The 10,635-nt window shown below is 51.6% G+C and overlaps 1 protein-coding gene across 1 annotated transcript; it reads right to left on the bottom strand.

Annotated features, from left to right (window-relative positions):
* Positions 1–7,667: 7,667 nt before the first annotated feature.
* On the bottom strand, positions 7,668–8,050 carry IUM83_09178 (catalase/peroxidase HPI; the record flags this gene model as incomplete). Its single annotated transcript, XM_067933601.1, has 2 exons — positions 7,668–7,844; positions 7,970–8,050. 2 exons carry the CDS (start codon positions 8,048–8,050, stop codon positions 7,668–7,670), a joined length of 258 nt encoding a protein of 85 aa, XP_067799870.1.
* Positions 8,051–10,635: the final 2,585 nt, after the last annotated feature.

Below are 10,635 nucleotides of genomic sequence, written 5' to 3'. Positions count from 1 at the left end.
GCCCCAATGCTTTCAGAAATCGCTCGGTTTCCTTCACCACTTGTTCGATTGTCACGGAACTCACTGGGCGAGCCAACTCGTGACACAAATTGGCCCAGACCGCTCGGCGAGTCATCGTTGGCTTGAATAGCTCACCCCAGTCGCTCTTCCTCATCTCTTCGTAGAGGCGACCGAGAATCTTGTTGGCCGCCGGCGTGTCACAGTTGAGTGGCGGCCGGTTGCTGGAGGTTTGCTCGGTCACTTGCGTCGTCAGGACCGGTGACCTTGAGTCGTCGTCGGCGTCCTCAAAGTCTTCCAAGTCGTCATACGCTGGCCCTGGGCCATCCACATCATCCAGTTCATCCGCGAGGTTGCGCGTCACGGAGCGCGTGTCATCGTCAAGCTCAACCGCGAGGTTTCGCGACAACGAACGCGCGCCCGCGCTGCGTCCCGCAGACAGCACTGCATCTTCCGGAGTCTCGGGTGTCATCACCGCTGGCGCAGGCGCCTTCTCCTCCAGGCAATCGTCGTAGTCTTCATCCATTCCTTCGTCCTTGGCGTCTGATCCAGTCATCGAGTCGTCGAAGCTGACGGTTCGCTCAGCAATCGGGTCGAGGTGCGGCGTGATCAGGGCCGCAGTCGAGTCGTCGCCACGCGTTCCGCCAGTCTTCATTGGAGTTGCTGGTACCGCTGAACGTGATCCTTTCGCCATTTTCTTCTTTCTTCGTCTTTTATTCTTTTTCTTTTTCTTCTTGGTTGCTCGTAAAGTCGATCGACCTGCAGTAGCACGAAACACAGAAGGTCACACCAATCCCGGCTCGCGGCACCAGTTGTCGTGTAGGAACACGCGCTAAATTATATATGGCACACTTTCCCCACCAACAACACCCACCGAGTCACCGAAGACTCAATGGGCTTGCTAGGGTTAGAACCTGAAGGCCCAGGAACTTTCCCGTGCACCGGGTTGATGTTTCCCCTGTGTACCGAGCTTCCGCTAGTCGACCGACGGAAGACTCAGCGTCACTAGCCACGAGCAAAGGCTAGCACGCTCTCACACACAAAATATATCTCGCAGGCCCTCAGAAGGAAGGGTCCCTGCCTTTTACGGCGTGATACGAGGGTGCCGGAGCTATACTCCGGCGGGAAGAAATAAATGGAGTGCGCTCTCGCTCCTCCAGTTCCTGGCGACGACTCGTCGCTACGAATACACTGGCCACTAACTCTTGGCCCTGCCAGGGATGAACACACGCTACACTAGTAGATGTGCCCCGACAGTCATAATCCTACCTACCAGGTTTACCTTGAGCTGCAGGTCGTTCACTGCAGGCACCGGTGTCGCCCTTGCGTGGTTGGGAGGAAAAGCTGCTCTGTTATTGTTGCCCGAAGGCTTATCTCTTAAGTTTCCAATCGATCAATACAAATATCAAGTATAAACGCGTCCGTTTTTGGACCGCCAATTGTAACTCACGACTCTTCGGCGCTTTCTCTGCGACGTGGCGGCGTTACCGACGACTCAAACGGCCGCTAAAACGCCACCGACGACTCGGGACAGGCGCCGATGACTCATAGGTTCGGATCTTGCCAGTAGGTTCGCACCGTACTTAGCGAGCTGCAACCGCCCGCGCTTAACTTGGGACCGTCGACGAGTCATCGTCACCGGCCTATTTAGGCCAATCAGCGATTGGGGGGGGGGGTCCAATGACTGGCGATGGGTTGTGAATTGCCAGTCGACGCCGGCGCCTCGAGTTTTCTGCGCACCCTGTCTCCGCTGCATTTCTCGACACCACATGAGACAGCTCTTCACGGGAAGTACCACTGACAGTGAAGACACTATCAGTGCGAAGACGAAGCGAAAGTGCTTCGAGGAACAAGGTTGGGACTCGCTGAAGTCGAGTCCCTATTACGAACTGTTGAGGGAGTACAAAGACGTACTCCCGGAAGAGATTCCTGCGGAGCTTCCGCAGGATAAGGGCATTCAGCACGAGATTGATCTCGTGCCGGGCACGAAGTACTGTGTCACGCGGCAGTGGTCACTGCCGCGAGAACAAGTAAAAGCGATCGACGACTTCTTTTGTAGTGGGTCTAACTTGACTCCCTACTTTAGCTTACACGTTGCGCAACGTGTATGAGGAAGCGTAAGTACTTAGTAATTACTTAGGTTAATTATGTTTGAATACACAAATATAAGTTAAATAAGAAAGGATTCCAAGTGACTTAGATTAGGTAACATGAGAACTGTATTGTTTGTAAATTGATATCCCTCCTAAATCTGCTAAAACTGTTTATCATCTATGAAAGGGGTTGACAGCGGCTGGCTGTCAGAGCCCCGCTAATATGCATGACTCTGATTGGTAGAAAGATGCTGCTTTCTACCAATAGGATCTTTGGGTAGGTGTGGACCACTCATTGTGGTGGTCCACTTCAATGTATCCATTGGTGTGTCTTACACCAAGGTGAGGAAGTATCCAAAACTTTTAACAGATAACCTATCTGTTAAATTCACAAGTGGCTTGCAGCCACTTGTGCGTGTAACCCCGTTACACCATCCCCCCCTTAAGGTTAGACGCGCGGGGTCTCCGCACGTCAATCTTCTGAATTGACCATTCGTCAATTCTCCGCGTTTGGAGAAAAAACCCGCGCTCATTCAACGATGACCGTGCCTCAAGAGAAGAAGACCTCAAAGTCGGTGGGGAGTCATCTCTCCATCGACGACTACTTCGAACGCCAGAAGGCGAAGTACGGCGACGTCGTCGACTTCGACGACGACGATGAAGACATGGAGGACGAGGAGGACTCGTCCTCTAAGCGCAGAAACTCAGTGTCGAGCGAATCGCTCGACCCCCACGCTAAGAACATTCGCCCGGGTGAAGGGGACGAATCAGACGCTTCGAACTCGAAGCGTTCGCGAAGTGAGAGCGATACCCCACTCGCTTCTGCTGGGCTCTCAGTTCTCCGCGCGCTGCTGTTGCAGCGCGTGATTCCAAAGCTCAAGGCTCTCCGCGTGCTGCAGACGCGGCGCGCGATCCGTGGATGCCGTCCGCGTCCGAGATTGCGGACCGGTATGGGAACTCGGTACCTCCGAATGAGGTGCCGCTGTACGTATGCAGCGCCATCAAAGATGACGCTGTGGCTGCCGAGCTGCACTTTGATGCGGAAACGCATCAAAAGCGCGATTACTACATCGGACTCTTTCATGAGCTCCGATGGTTTCAAAGCAAGAAGACATCTTCTCGCAGCAAAGTGCCCGAATGGCAGGCACTTTGTCAAAGCTGGAACGCCTTTGTTGAAAACTTCAACAAGAGGCCGAGTGCTTACCGTGATCGGATTAAGCAAGCGCGTGATCACTTCGAGACGTACTCGAAGCGTGGAAAGCTGGAGCAACTCCACGTTGCTGCTGAGGAGGCAAATGTGCCGTGCGCTGTGCCCGAGGGCTTTCAGTGCACGAAGTGCTTCCCAGGCGCGGTCCGCTTGAGCGACCGCGACCTGAACGGGTACACGTCGTTCCGTGTGCCCGAGAGTCTCAAAGAGATCCGTGCTAAGTTCTTAGCACGTGTCGGTTCGGGCGCTAGCGATGATCGCAGCGCTCGTGTTACTTCCGCTGCGCCAGCGCGTACTGCTCTTCGTACGCCCTCACCATTTCCGGAACGTCCTCCAGCAAGACGTTCCGCGGCTCCCATGTATCTTGATGGGGAGGAAATCCTCTCCAACGAATACGAAAATGAGCCCCTTGAGGGTTCGTTTTCGGGATACTATGGTCAACAATCCGCTCAACAATCCCGCGAGTTGAGCCGCGGGCGTCATGGATCGGTGGTGGCGGGGGTGGGAACACGCCCCGGGTATGATCAGCCCCGGGCTGATCAGTATGCGCCTCTCCACGACCGGGTGACCGCCGTGGAGCGTTTGCAGGGCGCTGAGTTCGCCGCTCTGAAACAGGAGCTGGCGAACCAGAAGGCCCAAGTCGCGGCGGTCTCGCAGACCGCCTCGAATATCCAGGTCGAGCTGGGGACCCAGATGAAGGGGTTGCTCCAGCGCGTCCGCGCGCTGGAGGAGAGGCTGCTCGTTGCCGAGGCCAAGGCCTCCGCTTCTGCCTCGGCTCCTGCCAAGGCTTCGGGTCAGCCGAGCTAGATGGCTCGTGCTGCAGGTATGGCTTCAGCCGTCCGACGTAAAAGGTCGGATGGAGGCGCATGATAGACGGTATGTCTAGTGTGTATGCGTTGCCGTGCCGTGCCGTTGATTGCTCAGCTACGCCCACATCGCTTCCAACTGGATACACGCGACCAGCAACGGGTCTGTATTCGATAACGGGAACAGGTCTCCCAACGACGACACGAGTTCCGCGTTTGATCATCAATAATGCCAATTTTGGTTCGATTCTTGGCTTTACAACAGGAACATATCCAAGTGCATCTCAGACGACTTCTACGAGTCTTCTGAGCAATACCATTCCAGCTATCAGCCCTTCTACGAGCTACATAGTTCGGTGTGATCTGATCAGGAATGACTTCGTGATTTCAGGAGATACGATGGCCTGTTTTGATAAAGGAAATGCTGGTATAGGACAGCAGATTCAGTACTTCCCATCGCATGAAACTTGGTGCCAGACGCATGACGGCCCTCGGGCGAGCGTTACCCTCTCGATATGGAACCAGAACAACCAACCAGTGAAATTTCGTGATAACAGCGTTAATATCATGCTTCTACTGCGTAAGAAACGAAGCTAAAAAAACAAGTTTTTTTCTTCTTAGTAGGATCACATAGTGAAAGAGCCCCCGGTCTTGCTACTCCAAAGCGATGCTTGATACCCTTGCGGACACTGGTGATGAGCTCGTGATGTTCAGGCTTGGTTGCCTTAGAGTGTAGGAAACGCTCGCCCTCATCGATGACGTCAGTGATGATCCCCTTTGTCTTAGCATATCGCAGGGCATTGCCCGCATGTCGCTTGACATACGCGAATGGCGTTATTACAATCGATGCTACTGCTCAGCTCAATGGGGCGGAGGGTTTCGCATGCCTTCGCGATGCGTACGTTGTAATCCCGTACAAAGTAAGTATGAAGAACACCCACGCAAGTACTACACTTGCTGGTGTAGCCAACCGTCTATCTGTTGGTCTTAAATGTGGTGTTTGGAATGTTATCGATGGTATGTCTCTCGAGCTCAATGGTAAGTCTGTCATTAGCATGAGTGAGTACAAATTATTTGCTAACAACCTACGAGCTCAGGCGGAGACTTCGCTCGACTATGTAAATAAGCATGGTGCAGAAGATTTCCTTTTCCCTGATAGCTCGGGCTCGTTGTTATTCACATCTGGTGCCAGTAGTCTCTATGGTGATGGCTACAGCGCTACTGCTGCGGATATTACTCCAGCTCTTGGGACGTCTTCTACCGGCGCTGCTTCGTACCCTGTAAATGATGGATTCGTCAAGCGTCTTCTAAACAACCCTCCAGTAGCTGGTGGTCAGAACACGAATGGATGGGCTACTATCGCATCGGGTGCTGCGAATACGATCGCTAACCAGTTTGGACGTGGTGCTTTTGTACCTGGTTCAACAGCTGCAGGTGCTGTTGCAGGAACGTGGAACTATATGCTTAAGATCAAACTCGTCGATCTTCACCCGATTTTCAAGGGGTTGGACCTCATGGCTAACCCCCAGATCAAGCTTCGTTTCCGAGTGAATCAGGGTGCGTCCGTCATTACACTTGGTGCGACGAAGTCAATGACTCTATCATCAACTACACTTGTTTCGGGTCAGAGCTGTCCTATTATGGTAGCATCTGCTGCTGGCTCTGCTCCGAACTCAGGTGTGTTTAATGCTACGACCGCAGGCCAAATCTCGGTTGCGTGGGGTGCGATTACAAACTCCCTGGGGCCTACTATTGATTCTACATACTTTCCATTCACGACTACCCGTCTCTATGTTCCGTTCCTTGATCTTGAGAACCCCCAAGCTATCATCAGTAAGCCTAACAAGACTATCAGATATATGGACTACTACGCACAGTGGTTTTACCAGCGAGCTGGCACTGGTGTATCGTCTACTCAGCTAAACACTGCATTTGACCTGCAACTGTCGGCAAGCTTGAAAAACGCTAAGGTAGTTGCTCTACTTCCATTCGCTGAGACCTCTTCAGGCAACTTCAATGCTTCTACCATTCAACACTTCCAAAGTTGCTTCGATAGCGCTCCTTGGACCGTCCAGCCTGGTTCGTCGATTCGTAATTTCAATGTACGTATTGGTAGTCAGCAAGTGTTTGATATCAGCTATGACTATGATTTCCAAGATTTCATTAATGAATTCTCTAAGCTCGGCTCGATCAATGGTGACCAAACAAAGGCGTTATCGAACGGACTTATTGACTACCAAACCTGGCAGCAGACTAACCGTGTCCTCGTAGCCGATGTGTCACGTTTGACCGAGAAGGATGTTCCTCAGAGTATCCAGGTAATGGGGACGAACGCCTCGACACAAGGATGCAACATGCTTGTACTGGTTGGCTTTGAGAATGAGTTGACTTACAATAGACTCACAGGCGAAGCATTGGAATATACATCTAACTAAGGTATCGTTTGTAGGATCGAACGATTATATAATCGTCTTTCTTTAATCTAATTCTATCATCATTACTCTTGACTAATAGGAGCGTCTTACCTGACCCACGAGCAATTTGCTTAACTTTTATATCGATACTAATATGGGACACGAGTAAGTGTAAGACTCCTCTATGTTAAGTTATTCATAGTTATGCTAATGATTGATTTGCTTTTTCCAAGATCGTGAATGCCCATAATTAAATAATATTATTTCAAATATTTCCTGGTACCTATCTATATAGATAGACTGGATAGTAATCATGAGTTCATTAACGTTTGGTAAGCATAAAGGAAAGGTTATTGAAGATGTATATGCTTCTGATCCAGGCTACTGTCGTTGGCTGCTGAATCAAAAGATTCTAATTGATTCGAACCCTGCGATTGCTGAGTTTATTAAGACCAAATTCATTAATGATGACGGTTCGTTCCTAATGTCGTGGGGAAAGCACAAAGGGAAGACTATCAAACAGATCTATTCATTCGATTGTGGATACATCGATTGGCTAAAGAAGAATGACTTTGTTAATGAGAAGATGCCTAAGCTCAAGGAAGCTCTTAATGAATTGTCTTGAGTCTGGATACATTTTTTTTCTTTTGAATGAATACCTCCTTTGAATGTGATCCCATTGTTGGTGTGTGCGGTGCTCGGAGGTGTGGAGGAGGCCTCCTTCGCTCCTGGTGCTACTTAGCGGTGGTGTCGACGTTTTCAGCAGCTGGGGGGGGGGAAGCATTAGCCCTACTCTCGCTGGTAAATTAGGGGAAGAAAAAAAACTGGCGGTGTAATGTGCCGGTATTAACTACTGTCGCGAACATCAATGCTGACCCCAAAAGAGCCGCCTACCTTACTCAGCAAGCGCAAAAGAGAGTAAGTTTGACTCACATTGCGCCGGGCCACGGCGCCTACGAGTGAGAAGAGTGCCATCACGCTGATAAATGAAATAAAGTCAAGCAACCAGTCGGTCATAGAAACTTCGCCTACCGCACTTGCACTGTGGTGTGCAGGGTTAACTGTATTTATCGACTAGTATACCTTACACGCGCCGCCGCCCTGCTTAGTAGCTGATCACGTTGAAGTGGTCAAGTGCCGTGACCTTGGCTCACGCCGAATTTAACAAGTGCTTGAAGACGCCCGCCTCCGAAGCGAACAGTTGCACCGCCTCCTTCAGCTCGGGCGCCGCCAGCAGTGCTAGGCCCGTGTCCATCGTGTACACGCCCTTTCCCTCAACTTTGTACTCCTTCTCCGACACCTCCGCCCACGTCTCGTTCAGGAGCACCTGGAATTACTCGTTCGACAGCGTGAGCGAGCCGTTGCTGTACGAGCCGCTGTAGCCCATCGCCTTCTGCTCCGTGCGTTTCCGTTGTTGGCGTCCGTGCGTCCGCCCAGGAAGTCGATTGTCACGTTGCCGGCGTCCTCGAGCGCCACCTGGCCCGCCAGCTCGACCAGGTCGGCCGTCGACAGCGTTGGGTACGACTCCTTCATAGACTCCAGCGCGGAGATGATTTTGTCCACACCGCCGTTGACCGTCCAGTTCTTCCGCGGCGAGAAGCAGGGTGGCGTTGCTGGGACCTGGCAAGAAAGCCTAGATAGCTGAGTCCTGGTACGCGTTGCTGGGACTTGGCGATACAGCCTGGATAGCTAGCTGGGTCCTGAGACGCCTGCTCATGGCCACACAATCGATCTATTTGTAGTCGGGCGAATATCTACTGCCAGGCCTCGTACCTTGAGCCCCTCATGAAAGTTAGGGCTAAATGACTACAAACAACGTCCATATTATCTTGTCAGGCGAATGTCGCCCCTAAAAGACTCAGCCAACACGCACTGGATAATATACGATCTGCCCATGTATCAAACCTAACAGGTTCGTTCCGGTACATTATGCTTTTGTCGTCTTATACGAAATTCAGGGATCTGTGTTTATATAGGGACTAGTACGCGCACTTGTATCGCCCCAACTACTCTGGATAAAATCCAGAGAACTTTCTGATTGGCTCTAAAATAATTCATTTAAAGATTTCATTGGATAAAAATGGGTTAGATTTTGTATGGGGATCGAATGGGGATCACTTCAACTCGGTCATGCACATCCGTTCCATAGTGTATGCTCTCGTGCATGATGCACTCGCTTTATGACTTGACCCTAGCCATTCCACGGACAGCAACGTCGGCCTCAGTAGCCTCGTAGAATTTGGCACTTACTTTATCCCAGATCTGGAGTGGCGTCGCCGCGGTGCTTGAAGCCAGTGTGTCAACTTCACGCTGCATTGCTGCCGTAATGTCAATAGCCCCAGCTTCTCTGCGATCCGTGAGTGTCACCAGCAACAGTGGAATGCAGGTATGCGGGATTCTATTGGCAAAATCGTAGTCTATTATAGCAGCAATCTATTATAGCAGCAATAAGCTCTAGCATAGCTTTACAGCCTTGACTCCGATAAAAACTGCACCGGTAGGTAATCTTCACCTGCGCACAGGTTGCGTGCGTGAGCTCATAACCAATACTATAAAACTTTGTCATCCCATTCTTGATGGCCATATTGTATAAGAAATTGTAATGAGTTGGACGGCTCTCTTCAAGCAACTACCGACTCACATGCCATGAGTTTCCGCCTTGGGCTCTCTCTCGTCTTAAGTGAGCGATACAGCCAGTTTAGCTGCAGACCAAGCGATTCCTCTGCGTCTTGGATCAGGTGCAACCCTCACTATCGCATTCGCTACGGTTGCTTTCATGATATGACGTTGCGCGCTGTATAGTAGAATGCGAAGTGAGTTCATTAGCAGTTCAGACAAAGATCTTAGCGCTACTTGCCTTACAAGGAGGGCGTTCTCTGTAGCAGCGCCATCCAGCTACGCATTGGTGGTGATTATGCAGTGCCGCGGTTGACGATTATGTAGATGTAGTGTTGACACGGTCCTCGTGTGCTGTTGGTCGGGCTGCAGCGCTGCTGGCGTCGTCGGCAGCAGCATTGAGGTCTGGTGTGTCGCCGTCCTCTGGCTCCGATACTGTACAAGAGGGCGCGCCACAATCAGACCACCTTCGTGGCACATCGGTTTGTGCTGTAGCCATGTCCTGCCCGTGTTCCCAACTTCAACAGCAACAGGGTCAAGTAGTACCAATCCTACGGAATTGACCAAAACTTTGCCTCCAGCCACCGTAGGACCCCCCAATTTTTTTTACTGCAACAAGTCAACAGCATTCTCGTCTGCATACTTGGGTACGAGATCCGAAACGTCAAGATGAATTGAACTAACGCGCTCCCAGGAATTCTCAATGCCTTGCCGCTCGCGCCAAGCTACCAACAACTCGGGCTAACCAGTCGTGGCATTCACTCTGTGATCAATAATCTGTCGAACCTCGAGCACAATGCCCTGCAGAGGCACATGCTCACGGATCTCTGCGGTCTCATTCAAGATCGAGGTCGTGGTAGAACTTCAAGCGAGAGCCATGCACATCATACTCGGTTCCAGTGAGTAGGTGGCGGATGGGAAATGAGTGAGAAGGGCCTTAACCACCTGGAAAGGCCCGACCCAGCGCACGAGCAACTTGCTGCGCTGCAGACGCTGGTCGACGCGCGACCAGAAAGCATAGCCTCCGTCGGTAAAGTTGCACACAGTGCCCCTAGAGTGAGTCGCTGCTGCCAGTCGTTGGCGTTCACGGTAGTCTCGGACCACACAGTGCAGCCCATGGAGGCTGTGCCGAAGTTTGTCAACCGTCTCGCGCCACTCCTCTTTTTTTATCGGCAAGTTCCTGAGCACCCGTTCGCTAGGGGCTACAGGGTATCGAGCGCGGACTGGGCAAGGAATCCCGTAAACAGTTCCACTGGGGTGCAGTTATCTAGCGAAAGCACTGGCGTGTGGTCAGGTTTGCCTGGGCAATTGGCAGTACGTGCAACCAGTTGAGCGTGTCGAGACGACACTCCAACACACGGAAACTGTCACGGTTCAACCGCTCAATAGTCCCGTTGATCCATGGGGTGTACAGTGGTACAATCCGCGGAGAGGTTCAGCTGCTGTCTGTAGTCGAACGAACAAACGCGTTGTGACTGCAAGTCATGCGTTGGCGTTCAGCG

The sequence above is a fragment of the Phytophthora cinnamomi genome (assembly GCF_018691715.1).
Source record: "Phytophthora cinnamomi strain GKB4 chromosome Unknown Contig3, whole genome shotgun sequence".
NCBI classification, from domain to species: domain Eukaryota; phylum Oomycota; class Peronosporomycetes; order Peronosporales; family Peronosporaceae; genus Phytophthora; species Phytophthora cinnamomi.
This window is presented reverse-complemented; position numbering and strand designations above follow the sequence as displayed.